General features: G+C 44.5%; 1 protein-coding gene across 1 annotated transcript in view; it reads right to left on the minus strand.

The window, feature by feature from the left end:
• Akap8l (A-kinase anchoring protein 8 like) overlaps positions 1-18,092 on the minus strand; it is a 38,156-nt gene extending 20,064 nt beyond the window's left edge. Inside the window, exons 1-5 of the mRNA XM_051170716.1 lie at positions 17,965-18,092; positions 6,354-6,428; positions 1,328-1,360; positions 995-1,052; positions 809-892 (exon numbers count right to left, since the gene is read on the minus strand). Of these exons, the coding sequence (XP_051026673.1) occupies positions 809-892; positions 995-1,052; positions 1,328-1,360; positions 6,354-6,428; positions 17,965-17,977 (263 nt within the window). The 5' untranslated portion in view covers positions 17,978-18,092. The remainder of the gene's footprint in view (positions 1-808; positions 893-994; positions 1,053-1,327; positions 1,361-6,353; positions 6,429-17,964) is intronic.
• Between the last annotated feature and the right edge of the window lie 1,214 nt (positions 18,093-19,306).

Raw genomic sequence — 19,306 nt, forward strand, 5'->3', positions numbered from 1 at the left:
TTGCAGTAGGGCAGATCTGAGGGTGAGGCTCAGCCCTACTATACTTACATTCAGGCAAGGCTGTGACCTGCTTGTACTTCAGTAGCCCTATCTACAAAACCAGGACAGAAATTCCCCACAGGGATGCTTTCAACAAGTACATATTTATAAGGCACCAGCAAGTGTGTGTGTGTGTGTGTGTGTGTGTGTGTGTGTGTGTGTTGTAAGTGCATTGTATTTTGCCTGCACGTATGCCTGTGTGAAGGTGCCCAATCTTGCAGTTGCAGACAGTTGTGAGCCACTATGTGGGTGCTGGGATTTGAACCTAGGTCCTCTGGATAAGCAGTCAGTGCTTTTAACTGCTGAGCCATCTTGCTGGCCCCATGTACTCTTACCTGCCTAACCTCTTAGATGAGATGACTTGGTTCCCATTGGTTAGTTCCAAAGGATTATCTCACTCTTTTCACCAAACCCATTTTGCCCTGTCCTGGCAGGATGCAAAATAAAAAATCTAGACAGACTATCTATCTGTCACAAAGAGAGGAGACATTAGACATTCTACTTCTGAGGAGCCATTCTGTGGGTAGTCAAGATAGGACAACTGGGGCCTGCTCTTTCCCTTGTACACAGAGGAGTTGGTCATGGGGTTTAGAGGGAGGATGACAGGTCAGAAAAGGGAAGCACAATGGACCTCACTAGGAACACAGCATCTGGGAAGCACAGAGCAAGGAGAGAGGAAGCAGACACCAAAGAGCATTCAGGAAAGATTCCAGCAGACAGGAGTGTCAACACTGAAGAGCCTTACCCCCTAGGCAGCACCCCAACTCACCTTTCTCCACCACCTGAGCCGTACACACCTCCTTGTATCATGTCTGTCTCCAAGTGTGGCATCATATCTAAGCGCTGGTTAATTCTGGATAAAACGGAATCAGCACTGGCGCTACCCGAGGCACTAGGATTTGCATTTGTGTCAGAGCTAGCCATTTCCCAAGAGTGTGAAGTGGCCATACCATACCCATAGCTGGTGGTGTTATCCTGGCCATAGCCATAGCCATAACTATAGTTCTCGTAGCCTGTAGTTAAAGAGACAGAAGGACAGAATGGAGGGAGTAGGGAGAAAGGAGGAGACGGCAGACAGAGACAAACATAAAAAAGGTGTTTTGGTAAAAAACAAGCTGGGGGAACTCTTAGCCAGTTGAGGTAGGCCCTTCTCATTCTAAGGAGGACTTCCTATGCCAGGCCCAGAGACACCCAGGTAAACCCTGTTGGCCACATGGGCAGTTAAGAGAAACATAACTACGTCTGCTTAGGAACAGTCCTAAGCAGATGAATATGGCCAGATACTTGCCTCTATTTGTCCCAGGGTTCCAAGTTCCATATCCTACAGAAAGCAAAAAGAGCAGTTATTTCTACAGTAGCTTCTAGTATAACACGAACCTAGGCTTTCTACAAATTTAATTAAAAATACAGTTTCTCTCAGCACCTGATTCAACTTTGCAGGCTGTATACTGAACAGCAGCACACAAACACACCTACCTACTCCCTGCCCTGTATGCAGCTCTCTGAGGCTCTGAGCACATGGCATTTAAGGAGCCTCCTGTTTCTAACACTCCCAGGTAATAAACTTGGCTCCTACACTCCTTCACCACAGATATTAGAAGATGACTTTCCCACTCCTGGCTAAGCACTAAAAATTGGAGGAAGAAAAGAGCTCAGAATGTCTCAGAGAGCCGGGCGTGGTGGCGCACGCCTTTAATCCCAGCACTCGGGAGGCAGAGGCAGGTGGATCGCTGTGAGTTCGAGGCCAGCCTGGTCTACAAAGTGAGTCCAGGATGACCAAGGCTACACAGAGAAACCCTGTCTTGAAAAACCAAAAAAAAAAAAACAAAAACAAAAACAAAAACAAAAACAGAATGTCTCAGAGAATGCAGGCTACAGTGTCTGCCTTGTATACAAACATACCAAATGTGGGTAATTATGTTTAGCAATGAGGTCTAGGGAACAAACTCAGAGTTTTATCTTGAGAGTTTTATCTTGCACTACAAAAAAGAAATGTCTGACTCACTGATGCCTGACTTACCTAAGGAGTGAATACACACACTGCTATATATAAAGTACATATTCACGCTGAAATCATCCTTCTGCTGTGGAACTCTGTCCTTTGCATGGCCACTGCTGTCTTAAAATTAGACCCTCTTGATACCCTCCCTGACAAGACCGAGCCTACCTGAATTCCCATATGAAAGGGCTGAATGGCACACAAGGCTCCTTCCTTACCCAAGGACATTTGAACAGTGAATAGTTTAAGGAATTATTTGAGGAAGATTCTCTTTCTGTGATGTAGATGCCTGTAAGTTCCATGTGCTTCTAGAAGTAACCCTTTACCCATGCATGCTCCTGTAAGTAACTCCAAGTAAATTTAGCTTCACCATGGTAGACTGGACTGCAATTTTTTTCCTTTAGTCAGCTATTGGTGCCACACCTAGGGTCCACACATCTGTTCCTAGTGCCACAGGAAAAGCTATGCAACATACCCTATCACCCAACTGGAGCAGGGAAACAGACTGTCAGAACCCTGCTTTGACCGGGAGGGCCAACAAGTGCTTGAATGTGGCACCATGTAGGAGCATCAGGGAAGGACAATAAGCAGCCCCAAGAACCAAGCTGGAAACAGAGGGTCTGGGCAAGGTCAAGGCAAGTTTAGGCTACGTAGTAAGTCCCCTACTTTAAAAAGGCCTGGGACAGCTGGACTGCACGCCTATATAATCACAACGCTCCGGAGGCAGAGGCAAGTGGATTGCTGTGCGTTCAAGGCCAGCTTGGTCTACAAAGTGAGTCTTGGACAGCTAAGATAACACAGAGAAACCCTGTCAGAAGAAGAAAAAAGGGAGACAGGAGGAGGGGAAGGGGGAGGGGAAGGATAAGGAGACCACACAGACAAATCCTATCTCAAAAAACCAAAAAAGAAAAGTAGCAGCCCAGGGGTCAGAAGCAGGAAGATTCAAGGCCATTATGATCTACGCAGAAGTTCCAGCCTATGAGATTCTGTTTCAGATTTTTCAGACTGTCTCAAAAACAAAACAAAACAATTGGTATGTGGGAGCGTGCTTGTAAGCACAACTCTTAGCCTGAAAAAAAGTCTTTGAAAGAACAATCTGGATCATAAACTAAATACACTCTTGAGTCTTATCACATGTAGTAAAAATTCATTCCTTTAGGAGAATTAAGTCCAAAGGTGCAAAAACCACATGAGAATTGAGAGTCAATGGGATCCCCCAGAGGGAACACGGTAGAACAGATGCCCACTTTGCTAGTACTTCTGGTGAAAACCTCCTAGTGCATGCTATCTCTGTTCCCATGACAGACAAACCATACTCATCCTTGGGCAGGAAAACAAACCACAGTGAGAAGACAGCACAGTGAATGACAGGAAAACAGGGAAACTAAACAAACTAAACAGAGACCATCTGCATTTGGGCTGTGCACAACAAAATGGGAGAATGATGAAAACCAGGTAAGAAATTAGACAAGACTGCTACATATAATAAACTGTGGCATAAAAGCTTGCAAAGTAAACATCTTGTCAGGATGGGAAACCCAAACCATGTGTCTATACAACAAGTAACTCAGATAAAATGAACTACTAGATGCTGTCAATGCTGGAATGCTGCTTGCTGTTTACAGAAGATATGAAAGAGAAAGGCCTTATAGAGTGATACAGGAGCCATTTCCACAGGCAAAAAAGAAGGTCAGCAGAGCCGCAAGGAGAATCAAGAGCCTGTCCACAAGGTTGGTTGCCAGCATCAGAGACAGTGGACACCAGCTCTCATGAAGGCTGGACAGGGAACCAAGAACAAGCACACTAGGACTCTGCTTGTGGGGTAGGCGCTAAGAGTCATCCAGACTTGGGTACCAAGAAGCCACCAGAATCAAGTAAGGAAAAACAAGGGAAGGCAGTGGGAGTGAGATAGTGGACAACTTTACATTTCAAGAATAGGCGAATGGCCTCCTGTGACTAGATTGCCACCAGCTATCAAGCACAGGTCTGTAATCCCATTTACTTACAAGGATCACAAGTTCAATGCCTTCCTGAGCTACAGAGTCCCTCTGGGCACACATTCATCATTAATACCTGGAATGACTTAGACTCTCTGACGGACTCTCAGGAGGTGAGGGTTGGAAGACTTTAGAAGGAAGCTACAATCTAGAATGTGTGTTCATGAGACCTGCCTCTTCAGAAAAGGCACCTCTACTGACTCTGTCCACAGAGGGAATGAGTTCATGGTTGACAAAGGAAATTTTATTTTATTTTATTTATCTTCAGAGGGTCTTAGTATGTGGCTCTGACAGGTCTGTTATGTAGACCAGGCTGACCTCAAACCTCAGAGATCTGCCTGGCTCTGCTTCCAGAATTAAGGCTTGTGGCACTACATCTGGCTAACAGAGGAAATTTTAAAAGAAAGAAAAGTTGAGTGTGGACTCTACATCTAAAATCTCAGCACCGAGGAAGGAAAGACAAGAGGACTGGCAAACGTTCAAGGTCATCCAGGGATACTTTGCAGGATTCTGTCTCAAAAAAAGACAACCACAGTGAGCAACACCAACAGACCACGTGAACACGCTCTAATGGCTCAACATGAAGAATTATAATCCACATGCTCAGTGAGATACTAGGTTGTAGTGGCTAATGTTAGTTGTCATCTGGACTTGACAGCTGGAATCAACTAAAATCCAAGCAGCTGGGCAGCCTGGGAGGGATTTTCTTGACTGGATCATTTGAGGTCAGAGCCTATCCTAAATCTGGGCCACACCTTGTGGTGGCAGCCCACATAAAAGGTCATGGAAGAAGGAAGCGTTTGCTTTTTGCCTGCTTGCCCTCACTCTTGCTGGCAAGTTCATTTATCTTGTTGCTGAGGCACTCCTTCGCTGCTTTGAGAACCTTCTTCTGTCGGATTTCAATGCAAACTGAAGACAGACTGGGCAGTCTCTAGGAACCCGCCAGGACTCTTGCACCAGATTAGGACTGCTGAAGCACCCAGCCTAGCGGACAGATTCTTGGCCTTTCTGTCAGGAGACAGTCACTGGACTACCTGGACCACAACCTATAAGCAACACTAATAAACCTGCTTTTAACATGTATGTACATTCGTGTGCACCCCCCATACACACACAGTCAGTCAAGCTCCTTTAGAGAACCCTAATACACAAGTAGATATCAACAATAATGTGACCCCAATACTAGAAGAATTAATGCCCTCTCCTAGTTTCCAAGGGTACCAGGCACATACACAATGCACAGGCAAAACATTTATATAAATTGAAAAATGAAAGAAATTATTTCTAAAAGTCAATGTATGGATAAACATGGTGCCCCAAGGTGCCTTTAATCTTATCAGGCAGAAGCCAGCAAATCTGTGAGTTTAAGGCCAACCTGGTCGGGCTGGGTGTGGTGGTACACGCCTTTAATCCCAGCATTCGGGAGGCAGAGGCAGGTGATCGCTGTGAGTTAAGAGGCCAGCCTGGTCTACAGAGCAAGTCAAGGCTACACAGAGAAACCCTGTCTCAAACAAACAAACAAACAGACCAAACTGGTCTACATAGTAAGTTCCAAGCCAGATAGGGTTACATAGTGAGACCTTGTCTCAAAATAAAAATCTCTTCAGAATTTATTTTGATGAAAATGGTACACTGATTTTAAATTTTTATGTGCAAAAGCAAGCAAATTATAAGCAAGACAACTTTTTTTTGCTTGTTTGTTTTCTTTTGTTTTTCAAGACAGGATTTCTTTGTGTAGCCTTGGCTGTCCTGGAACTCACTGTATAGACCAAGCTGGCCTCGAACTAATAGAGATATGCCTGGCTGCCCGCCTGTGCTTCCTGAGTGCTGGAACTAAAGGCAGTGTGCCACCACCACTCAGCTGCAAGACAATTTTTAAACAAGAGTCAAAAAGCCAGGTATGGCGGTGCACACGTTTAATTCCAGCACTTGGAAGGCAGAGGCAGGTTTTCTTTAGAGAACACTTTGTAGACAACAAAGTCACATATTCCAATGTCAAAAGGTTGGACATGGCTGCTACAATCTCATTGGCTTTTCCTAGATGTCAAGCGAGCTTTACTGAAGCTTTATCTTGGTCAAGAAGCATATTACTTCCACAAAATGTGAAAAAGTCAAAGGAGTAAATGATTTACAGCCCAGCTTGTTCAGTAACACAAGCTATCCTTTAAAGATTGCCTCAAAGAAGTGTAAACTATTCAAGTGCACCACAGAACCTTTTATCAGTCTGAGTTTAATTAAGCAAGACAGGGTGACAACAAAGCTAAAAGCAACCAAGCAGAAGGCAGAACAGTCTGGTTCCCACGAGGGGCCACACTTACCATAATCACAGGTGGGCTGGGCACTGGTGTCAGAGTATGTGGACTGCAAAGTGGTTTCAGATCCTTGGACAAAACCTAAACATATGCACAAATGGTTAATATTTCCAAATGAGCCACTGGAAAGTGACTAAAATGGCATTTCAATACAGATTAGCAAGTGGTTCTCTTCAATTGAGAAACCTCTATGACCTAGATTCCATACTTTATTAAACCTCTGAACACATTAACCAGTGGAAAGGCAGGTCATGTTTAACTTATTATGAGGACTACATAAAAACGTGTAAACATGGGCTGGAGAGATGGCTCAGTGGTTAAGAGCACTGGCTGCTCTTCCAAAGATCCCGAGTTCAATTCCCAGCCACCACATGGTGGCTCACAATCCATCTATAATGAGATCTAGTGCCGTCTTCTGGCCTGCAGGCATACATGCAGGCAGAACATTGTATACATAATAAATAAATCTTTAAAATAATGTGTAAACATTTAAGCTACTAGTCTATTTTGGTGAATGAATACCCAAATTATCAGTTCCGTAAGGAAAACACTTGCATCAAATCACTGTAAGAAAAGCTACTGGCCAAGTAGAGTATGCTGGGAGGCAGAGGCAGATGGATCTCTGTGAATTCAAGGCCAGCCTGGACTGCAGCATGAGTTCTAGGATAGCCAGGGCTACACAGAAACCCTGTCTTAAAAAGAAAAGAAAAAAGCTACTTCTATTTCAAATGAAGGTGGAGTTAGTTTTGAAATTATGCTAATGCCAATATTCCAACCTCCTTGCCTGGCTAGGTTTTTTTTTTTTCTTTTGGTTTTTTTGAAATAGGGTTTCTCTGTGTAACAGTTCTGGCTGTCCTGGAACTCGCTCTGTAGACCAGGCTGGCCTTGAACTCACAGAGATCCATCTGCCTCTGCCTCCCAAGTACTGGGATTAAAGGCGTGTGCCACCACTGCCCGGCCTGCCTGGCCGTTTTTTGAGGCAGGGTCACTTTGTGCCCACGCTGGTCTCAAATTCACAATATTACTTCTGTTTTGGTCTCCCAGGTGTTATATATTATAAGCATAAGCCATGTGGCTTATAATTTTAGTTTCGCCATATGAAGAAGGATGTATTGCCTGTGGCATACATTTGTTACCCTAGCACTTAAGAGGGTTGAACTTCGATCATCAAGTGCAAGAGCAGGGTTGGCTACATGAGACTCTGCCTTAAAAACCGAAGTGTAAAAACAGAACAAAAAACCAAGGTGTGGTGCTCCCTTCAGCAGCACATACACTAAAACACGAAGTGTTTATCAGCCTCGGGTGTTGTTCAAGATGAAACCCAGGACATCACACATGCTGGGCAATCATTATATCTTCAAGTTTTATCCCCAGACCTCTTTGCTAAAACATAGTTACCTATGCTTGGCATGTTTATATGGAAATAAGTATCTATACACTGGGTGAGAATCTCTAACCTAAAATGTGGTTTTTAGTTTTTTCAGTTGTTTTGTGTGTTTGTTGCTGTTGTTGCTTTGTTTTTTGAGAAAGAATTTCTCTTCTTCTCTGGCTGTCCTGGAACTTGCTACTGTCACATGAGTGCTTGTATTAAAGGAGTGTACCACTACATCTGGCTCTAACCTAAAATCATTTATTGTTGTTTTTCAAGACAAGGTTTCTCTGTGTACCAGGTTATCCTGCTATTTGCAATGTAGACCAAGCTGGCCTTGAACTCAGAGATCTACCTGACTCTGCACTCTAAGTGATGAGATTAAAGGTATATGCCATGGCTGGGCGTGGTGGCACATGCCTTTAATCCCATCACTCAGGGAGGCAGAGGGAGGCAGATCTCTGTGAATTCAAACAAGACCATCCTGGTCTACAAAGTGAGTCCAGGACAGCCAAGGCTACATAGAGAAACTGTGTCTAGAAAAACCACAAAAGTCATGCACAACCACACCTAGCTCTAACCTAAATTTTTTTCTTTTTTCCTTTTATTTTTATTTTCAGAGACCAGGCTTCTCTGTGAGCACTTGCTGTCTTAGAACTCAATTTGTAGGCCAGGCTAGCCTTGAACTCAGAGATCCACCCGCCTCTGCATCCCAAGATCCCAAGTCCTAGGACCACCGCCTTACCTAAATTTTATACACACACACACACACACACACACACACACAAATTCTGCCTGCATGCCAGAAAAGGGCACCAGATCTCATTATAGATGGTTGTGAGCCACCATGTGATTGCTGGTAATTGAACTCAGGACCTTTAGAAGAGCAGTCGGTATTCTTAAACCCCTTAGCTATCTCTCCAGGCCCCTAACCTAAACTCTTTTTTAAAATATTTTTTATGTATACAGTGTTCTGCCTGCACATACACCTGCAGTCTAGAAGAAGGCATCAGATCACATTATAGATGGTTGTGAGCCACCATGTGATGGCTGGAAATAGAACTCAGGACTTCTAGAAAAGGAGACAGTGCTCTTAACCATTGAGTCATCTCTCCAGCCCCCTAACCTAAATTCTTTTTTTTTTTTTTAAAGATTTATTTATTTATTACATACACAGTGTTCTGCTTCCATATGTACCTGCACATCAGAAAAGGGCACCAAATCTCATTATAGATGGTTGTGAGTCACCATGTGGTTGCTGGGAATTGAACTCAGGACCACTGAAAGAGCAGACAGTGCTCTTAACCACTGAGCCATCTTTCCAGCCCCCTAACCTAAATTCTTAAAGTCTTAAAAAGCAAAGCTTTTGCTGGGCGTGGTGGCACATACCTTTAATCCCAACACTGGGGAGGCAGAGGCAGGTGGATCTCTGTGAAGTCTAAGACAGCCTTGGCTGTTGTTAACATAGAGAAACCCTGTCTTGAAAAACCTAAAAGCCAAAAATTGTTTTGTTTCATTTTGTTTTGTTTTTTTTTTTGGGGGGGGGGTTGTTCTCTGTGTAACCCTGGCTGTCCTGTACTTGCTTTTGTAGACCAGGCTGGCCTCAAACTCAGAGATCCACCTGCCTCTGCCTCCCTGAGTACTGGGATTAAAGGCGTGCACCACCATGATGGGCAACTTTTGGTTTTTGAAGCTTATTGTATGTTTGTATGTATGTATGTATGTATGTATGTATGTATGTATGTATGTATTGTGTTTGGCCTGCATACCACAAGCAAGCTGGTACCTGTGGAGGCTGAAGGCATTGGATCCCTTGGCACCAGAGCTACAGACAACTGAAGAGCCATATGGGTGCTAAGAATTAAACCCAGGTTCTCTGCAAGAGTAACCAGAGCTCTTAACCACTGAAGCCATTTCTAGCCTCCTAGTTCTGTTTTGTTTTTTAAAACAAGATCGCTGTACGTACTCTGAGCTGATCCTGAACTCATCACTCTGTCTTCAGTCTCCAGATGGTGGGAGTACAGGAGAACAACCATGCATGGATCAAATCTAAGCCTTCCTAACCGCCAACGTGAGGCCACAGGAGGGATACTCAACACCTCACCTGACCTATGTGACAGGCTGCAATTCAAATGCGAGTAGACAAAAATTATTTTATATAAATTACCTTCAACCAGCTGGGTGTGGTGATACACACATGTAATGCCAGCACTCAGGAGACAGAGGTAGGGGATCTTGGTGAGTTCAAGGCCAGTTTGGTTTACATAGGAGTTATAGGCCAGCCAGGGCTACATAGTAAGATCCTGTTTTAAAACAAAACTAACTAAAACAAAAAACTTCAGGTTATATGTACAGGGTACATGTGAAATGTAAACGATTTACTGCTTATTCTTGGGTCCCAAGACACAATTAATGATATTACAAAATCTAAAAATATCTCAAAGTACTTTTGGTCCCAAGCATTTAGATAAGGGACAGTCACCTACTCTGAAGTAGTCACTAGGAATGCAAACACAGTACACCTGTAATGCTACACTTTGCAAGGGCAGAAGCAGGAGGCTGTGAGTTGTCGGCACGCCTAGTTTCACAGAGAGGCCTTGTCTAATGTGTGATCTTGCACATCTTTTCATACTTAGTGCTAAAATAATGGTTAAGAACCTCTAAGCCCATGACTCAAAAATTAATGACATTTCCAATTAAAACATTTACAACAAAAACAAACAGACATCAAATACCATTCATGTGGGTACAAACTCAGTGGAATGCTTACAGCCTAAATACCACCACTCATGAGGCTGAGCCAGAAAGACATGGGTTCAAGGCACTGAAGCCATAGCAACAATACTCATCAATGAGCACTGAACAAGTGCTTCCTTGCTCGATGTCTCAGATACATATCTCAGTTCATCCTCATCAAGGCCAGGATGGCAAGATCCTGTTCTCTGTCCAAAAGTAAAAATTAAGCGCTTTTTTTTTTCTTTTCTTTCTGAGACAGGGTTTCTCTGTGTAGCCTTGGATGTCCTGTAACTCATTCTGTAGACCAGGCTGGCCTAGAACTCAGAGATTTACCTACCTCTGGCTCCTGAATGCTGGGATTAAAGGCCTGTGCCATTATTGCCTGGAAAAAATAAGTACTTTTTAAGTCCAGAAAGTTCTGCAAATCAAGGCCTCTCAGAACTGGGGATGAGGTTGGATAAGTCAAGGTTCCCATCCATAGACTTCATGAATAGAGCAAGTGCCCTCTGCAAATGTGGACAATGTACACTGAGGCCAAAGGGACCTGGAGGAATGAATATTATTTATGAATATGATGCAAAATTAATATGGCTTTTTCTCTGTGGTCCCTGGGATGATCTCAGGGCCCCTGGAAGCTAAGCCAACACTACTTCACTAAGCTGTATTCTAGTCCCTAGTATATTTATTTACAGGGTACCACCTGATCTCCAAGCTAGAATTCCAACCGGGCAATGGTGTCGCACACCTTTAATCCCACCACTCGGGGCAGCAGAGGCAGGTGGATCACTGCCTGGTCTAAGGATGAGTTCAGGACAGCCAAGGCTACCCAGAGAAACCCTATCTCAAAAACAAAAAACAAACACACACACACACACACACACACACACACACATACACAAAACAACAACAAAAATCAAGCTAGAATTCCAAATACACCCAGCTGCAAGAGCCCCAAAAGTGGGGATTGGAGAGATGGCTCAGTCATTAAGAGCACTGACTGCTCTTCCAGAGGTCCTGAGTTCAATTCCCAGCAACCACATTGTGGCTCCTGACCACCTATAATGTGATCTGATGCCCTCTTCTGGCCTGTGAGTATATATGCAGACAGAGCACTGTACACATAATAGTAAGTAAATAAGTCTTTACTTCAGCTTTAATTCAGCTTCAGCTTTACTTCCCAATAGAGCCAAGGCCTTGGGGAAGGAGAAAGAGAGATACAGAGACTGACTCTCTGCTAAATTCCTGAAAAAGGTTGTTGTGCTCAATTAGATTCCCCGCCAGGGGTCCAGGACCTTCCCAGGATGCCTAAATTTCAAGTACTGATGATTTAATAACTGTCAATGAGAAACACTGAGGTGGGGGGCACAACTAGAGAGATGGCTCAGTGGTTGAAAGTACTGCTCTTCCAGAGGACTAGGATTAAACCCCAGAACTCATGGGGTGGCTCACAATTACCTGTAGCTTCAGTTTTATGGGTCAGACACACTTTTATGACCACTCATGTGGTAGTGCAGATACACATTCAAACAAAACATTCAGATAAAAAATTAAATAAACTAGGAGCCGGGCGTGGTGGCACATGCCTTTAATCCCAGCACTCGGGAGGCAGAGGCAGGCGGATCGCTGTGAGTTCGGGGCCACCATGGTCTACAAAGTGAGTCCAGGATGGCCAAGGCTACACAGAGAAACCCTGTCTCAAAAAACCAAAAAAATAAATAAATAAATAAACTAATGTATTTTTTAAAGATTAAAACACCAAGGAGCTAGACAGCTCAGGAGTTAAAGAGAACCTGCTGCTCAATCATGGGGACTAGCATCAGATCCCAAACCTGTATCAGGCAGCTCACAACCACCTGTTAACTCCAGCACCAGGAGTCTCTCTGATGTCCTCCTTTTCTGGCCTCCAGGGCTACCTTCAGACATGTCTGATATACTCACACAAACACACACACACACATACATGTACAGAGATACATATAAATAAAGTAAACTTTTATTTTTTTACTTATTTTATACTTTTCCAGACAGGGTTTCTTTGTGTAGCTTTGCTGTCCTGGAACTTATTCTGTAGACCAGGCTGGCCTTGAGCTCAAGAGACCCACCTGCCTCTGCCTCCCAAGAGCTCAGATTAAAGGTATGTGCCACCACACTCGGCCTCAAAATAAAATTTTATAAAACAATAAACCCACTGAAAGCAAGGCTGGGGAAACAGCTCAGCCAGTAAAGTGCTTGAAGCATGAAGACCTGAGTATGACCCCGACCCATGTAAAGGGATGGGGCTATAGTTCCCAGAGCAGGGAAGAGACAGCCAAATCCTTGGGTTTGTTGACCAGTCAGCTTAGTGTAACTGGGAAGTTCCAGGCTAATGATACCCTGTTTAAAAAAGAAAACAAGGTACGTGGCACTAGGAAAATGACACCAAAGTTGACCTGTGGTTTACACACACACACACACACACACACACACACACACCTGTACACTTATGTGTGCATACACATACTAAGCATGGAAAATATTCACTGAGGAGTCTTCTATAGAGAATAAACACAAAACGTATCCAGCCCCAACTCCTCCACTGATTTTTTTTTTTTTGTAAACTTGTAACAGGACTGCCACCAAAATGCTCCAGGCTTTACGTAATATGGTCATTTTGAGGTCTTACTGCATTGCTTAAGCTGCAGTAGCTGGAACTACAGGTGTGGATTACCATGGCCAGATATATAATGTGGTTTCTTTTCAGTTTTTTCTGTTTTGCAATGGTGGGGATCTAACCAAGCGCCCCACTGAGCCATAGCTCCAGCCCTGACTTGGTTTGTTCAGTAAGGTCTAGTTACATAACTCAAACTCTCTTGCTCCTCCTGCCTCTATCTCCCCAATGCTGGGATTATAGGGGTGCACTATGGTGTGGTGCATAGTGTGCTTATATATTCAGGGGATTGAACCCAGCACATATTAGGCAAGCACTCCATCTTACGCTATATCTTTTTATTTGTTCTGCATTTTGAGATATACTTACTTAACTGTCCAGACAGGCCTCAAGTCTGTAACCCTAGCAGTCTGTGAGTGTGTGACCCTTTTATCTTGGCCTCCTGGATGTTGGAATTACAATCTTGTGCTACCAGGTCTGGCACATACTGTGCAACTTAAGTATATTTGTCAGTTTCTGCTGGGGACTTATTCCAGAACAGGCCTTCCCACTCAAATATAAGGAAATTCACAGATGCTGAGGTCACTTTTATAAAATGCCCTGTATTTGCATAAGTTCATCCCATTGTATATTTTAAGTCATCTTTAATTACTTGTAAGACTTAACATAGCCGGGCGTGGTGGCGCACGCCTTTAATCCCAGCACTCGGGAGGCAGAGGCAGGCGGATCGCTGTGAGTTCAAGGCCAGCCTGGTCTACAAAGTGAGTCCAGGATGGCCAAGGCTACACAGAGAAACCCTGTCTCGAAAAACCAAAAAAAAAAAAAAAAAAACCAAAAAAAAAAAAAGACTTAACAGGATGCATATTAGATATAAGCATGTAGAGCATAACAGCAAGAAGTTAGTAGACACACCTTGCCTCCCAAATATTTCCAAACCTCTACTGGCTGAACCCACAGATGCAGAACTTAGAGATGTGGAAGGCTGAGCACACTGCAACTGTATGAGACGCTACATCTTTACACACTGACACACTGAGTTCAGTAAGAAAACTAAAGAGCAAATGGTTTATGTCTCCTCATGAGAGGATCTTGGTTTCTCCCTGAAGAAAAAACTAAAGATAGGGACTGACAGGTGGGCCAAACCTGTATCCCTACTACCAGATAGAGAGACAGACAGACACACAAACACACACACACAGAGAGAGAGAGAGAGAGAGAGAGAGAGAGAGAGAGAGAGAGAGAGAGAGAGGAGAGGAGAGAGGAGGAGAGAGGAGGGATGAGAGAGAGAGAGAGAGAGAGAGAGAGAGAGAGAGAGAGAGAGAAAGAGAGAGAAGAGAGAAGAGGGGAAGAGTGTAGCTCAATGATTGAGTGTTTGCCTGTCATCCAGAAGAAGCCAGTGTTATAAATACAGACAGCTGGAGAAGGACACTGACACCAACCTCTAGATGACCTGCAACGATTCTGCCTTGTTGAGATGATACAGCTCCTTTACCCCCACCCCACAGTAACAGAAGTATCCAGTGTGACCACTAAGTCATGGAGAAATGACTGACTTGAGCCTTCTGTACTGTTCTTTCTTGGATTTTTCTTGTCTGGAGGAAAACAGCTGCCATAATGTTAGGGTTCTTCTGGTGGCCCCACAGAGAAACCCACGTGGCAAACAACCACAGCTAGAATCAATTTGCCAGATACAGGAGTCTGAGTCATGCTGAAGGCAGAGGCTTCAGTGCCAGGCAAGTTTTCAGATGACAACTGTCACCTTAAATGTAAGCTAGGCTAGAACCACCAGCTACAGCACTTGTGATTTTCAGAATACAATGAAGTTGTGGGATAAGTGTTTTATAAAAATTCCTGTGGTTGAAGGCCTTTTCCCAGATTTTTTTTCCTGCTGTTTTTCTCCTGTTCCTATCCTCTCGACTCCATACTATAGACAGGCTCCAAAGTTGAATGTGTTGCTCTTACAGAAAGCTGAGTTTGGTTCCCAAAATCAACATTTTGGCTCACTACCACCTGTATCTCAAACTCTAGAGGATGCAACATCCTCTTCTGGCTTCTATGTCATCCACACAAGGTGCAAAGACCCACATATAGACACACACATACACACAGTAACAGTGGCATATACTTCAAAGATTCTAAGACTTAACTGCTAAGTTAGTGTTAAGTGACTTAATCCAATACAAAGAAAATGAAGCAGGAGGATTGCCATGAGTTCAAGGCCAGCCTGGGCTACATTTAAGATGGGAAGCCAGAGCTGGACGTGGTGATGCACGCCTTTAATCCCTGCAATCAAAGAGGCTGAGGCAGGAGGATCTCTGTGAGTTTGAGGCCAAGGCTACACAGAGAAACTCTGTTTTGAAAAAAGAAAGAAGGAAAGAAAGAAAAAGATGGGAAGCCAGCGCGAGTTATAGTATGGGATTCTTAACAAACAAAGTGTCTTAAAATATCTTTGAATTTAATAATCTTCTATGGGTTTTGTTTTTTGAGACAGAGTCTTGAATTTTGAATTTATATACCTGTCTCTGGAATTATAAGAATGTACCACAAGTCCCAGCTTTCTAGTCGGCTTTTTTCTCCCCCTGAGATGAGGTTTCTCTTTATCCTGGCTGTTTTGGAACTCACTGTGTAGACCAGGCTGGCCTTGAACTCATAGAAATCCCTGCCTCTGTGTCCCAAGTAATGGGGATTAAAGGCGTGCACCACCACTAATCAGCTTCTTTAAAGGGACAGAACCATATTATAAAGTTACTGCTGGCTTTTTACTCTAAGAAGATGAAAGGAAAACTAATCATTATCTCATTAGTTTGGCTACTTCATTGCCCACAAAACTCAGAATTATAGCCTATAAGACCTGAAGGTGAAATTCAAGCTTGGCTATTAGTGAACTAATTCACTTTCCTCATCTGTAAAAATAAATGCTCCATTATCAAGTTATCCCATAACATCCAAGCATTTTCCCTCTTATTCTTTAGTAACCCTGTTTCTAAATGCAGAAGAATTCAATTCTTGGTCAGACCTGGTAAGGAGAATTACATCTTCATTCTAGAGACATTAAGCATGAGTTCTACTTAAGTGATTTTCTTTTTTGTTTTTGTTTTTTGAGACAGGGTTTCTCTGTTTAGCCTTAGCTGTCCTGTAACTCACTTTGTAGACCACGCTGGCCTCAAACTCACAAATATTTGCCTGCTTCTGCCTCCCGAGTGTTGGAATTAAAGGTGTACGCCACTACTGCCCAGCTTAATGACTTTCTTTTCCAAGTAATATTGCTGCAAAACCTCCCAACCTCAGATGTTTGGCATCAAAAAGTTCTTTGTGGTGGAAGCCATACTATGCGCACTTCAGGCTGCAGAGCAGCGTCTCTACCTTTTATCCACTAGATGTCAGTGGCACTGCATACCAGACCCCTCCACACTCTAAGACACTCCAGATATTGCCAGGTGAGGCGGGCAAAATCACTTTAATCGAGAAACAGTAGCCTAGGGGATGGTTATTAGAAAACCCACCAGGTTCAGCTGGGCATGTCACCCATAGGACTAGAGGCAGGAGTTTGAGGCCAGCCTCGTCTACAGAATGAGTTCCAGAACAGCCAAGACTAACTACATACAGAAAAACTCTGTCTTGAAAAAAAAACCAAAAGAGAAAAAGAAAAGAAAAGAAATAAAAAGAAAAGCCAAGGTTCTTGGCAAGCTTTTGATCCAGGGGCTTAGGACGACTGGTATTGGCTCAGGTTCCATCCAAAGCTTTGAACATTCCAAGTAGAACGTGGGTTACCCAGCAACCACTTAAGTTCAATCCTGAAATACCTCTGGCGGAGTGGGAGGCACTGTCTATGGCGCTGACTGGTAAGTTTCATTGGTCACTGCCAAGGCAAATCCAGGAAGCCTTGGCAACTCACCCAGGAATGATTTAGTCACTTAAGCATATTCCACACCCCACCACCACGCTCATCACCCACCTCCCTCTTTGCTTAAATACCACCGATCTAAGAAGGTAGGTGGTTCCAGCCCTGGATGCTTTACAGCAGCACTTACTGCTATCTTTACTTTTCTCCTATTCAGCTTAGCTCTCTTAAACCTCAGCTCTTCCTAGAGGCTTCGAAGCTATAATGTAAGGGCTGAATCCCTTCAGGGTACCCAGGGCCCAGGAATACAATGTGCATTAATTTACTGGCCCACTAACGTCTGCCCTCGCCTACAAGCTGCTTAAGAAAATTTTCTCAGAATTCATACTGGCTTTCCAATACCTGATTCGGTGAGTTGAGTCAATTAATGTGGAAAGTAGTTATTCTTCGCCAAGGTTCAAGCTCGGCATTTAAAGCTCCCGCCCAGCTCAGAGCCTTCATATATTCACTATTTATATACCCTCCTCCCATGGGGGTTGGGGGAGCGGCTGGCGCTTCTCCCAGCTTTGGACCAGATGAAGAGGGGAGTGGCGTGAGGAAGGATCTGAGACGTTTTGCACCGAAACGGCGACGGGAAGGCAATGGCGACAGCAGTCGACACAACGGACTGATCTCAAAAGCTCAGGCCTGAAAAAAGCGATGTCTTAGGACGTGGAGGTCCGTGGGGGGACCAGCCAGGGGCGGAGGTGGTAGAAGCTGGGCCCTAACGTCGACGCCCGGAGCCCCACGGTCACAGAAGACTCAAGCAAAGCTTCGAGCAGCCAGGAGTCCGGGATGCCCGGCTGAGGTCACCGGGAGCCGAGGCTTGAGGGATGCGACCCCGAAGCAAAGAGCCTGAGGCGCCATTTTGTGACCACAGAGGGCAGTGACCACGCCACCACGGGAGACGTGGGCGAACCAGGCGTGATTCAGCCCGTCCTTGTCCCACCCAGACCCGGAGGCGCCCTTACCCTGATGGGCCTACCTGTGTAGCTCATGGCGGCAGCGAATACCCGAGCCGTGGACACAGACCGCTACTCAACGCGTCTGACGCCACAACAATCCCTGGAGCCCCTTCCATACACGCCCCGGCCCCGCCTCCTTACCTCATTGGTTCGTGCCAGTCCCGGCCTTCACGCCCATTGGTTTAGCTACCTGTCTATTTCTACAACGCTTCGCAACAGTGGTTGGAGATGCTGCCAACCTGATGGACCCGCCTTACTCCCGCCTCCTGTTAACAAAGGCCTGCGCCTATGGGCCGCTGAGACTTGGTGAGGTAGCTCTCGAAGGGGAGGAGTTGCGTGCAACCCAGAGGTCCGAGCCCACGCGTGACACGCGCCAGCTGTCTGTTCGCTGGGCCCTCGCCAGCCGGAGCAGAGGCGACTGTCCTGCGCTCCGCCACTGAAATGCTAGTCACACCCATTTATGTATTCTTTTGGCCTTCAGCTCTAAAATGAGAATGTTTAAGCCACGTTGTAACGAGAAAATTAATATCTAACCGCTAAATCAGGTCCTGCCAAACAGTAGGTGAGATAACGTTAAAATAAACCAGGTCACGTGTGGTATAGCTAACTCCTGTAATACAGATTATGCTGTATGAGTTTTAAGCCACTGTGGGTTACAATGAGACTCTGTCTCAGGGAGGGAAAAAAAGAATGGAAGCCAGTTTCACGAAGTAAATAGTATGTTCTTATTAATCATTACATAACACTAATGTATTTGTAGGGGTTGAGGCTATAGCTCGGTGGAAGAACATTTTATCTTAGCATATATGGAAGTCCTTGTGTGAGCTCCCCAACACCGCAAAAGAGAAAGACGCATTTTCTTTTCTTTCCTTTTCTTTAAATATGTAGATGACATAATTTTATTATGTTTTTTATATTATTAATTTATGCATATTACATCTCAATGGTTATCCCATCCCTGTATCCTCCCATTCCTCCCTCCCTCTCATTTCCCCCTTACTCCCCTCCCCTATGACTGTGACTGAGGGAGACCTCCTCCCCCTGTATATGCTCATAGGGTATCAAGTCTCTTCTTGGTAGCCTGCTATCCTTCCTCTGAGTGCCACCAGGCCTCCCCATACAGGGGACGTGGTCAAATATGGGGCACTAGAGTTCGTGTGAAAGTCAGACCCCACTCTCCACTCGACTGTGGAGAATGAAAGACGCATTTTCAAATAGACAAAACCTGGCCATGGTGGCTCACACACCTGTAACTTCAGCACTCACTTGGGAACCTGAGCCTGGAGGAACACTATGAGACCTTGTCTCAAAAATAAATAGCTGGGCTTGGTGGCACATGCTTTTAATGCCAACACTCAGAGG

Source organism: Acomys russatus, chromosome 28 (genome assembly GCF_903995435.1).
Source record: "Acomys russatus chromosome 28, mAcoRus1.1, whole genome shotgun sequence".
In the NCBI taxonomy this organism is placed as follows: Eukaryota; Metazoa; Chordata; class Mammalia; order Rodentia; family Muridae; genus Acomys; species Acomys russatus.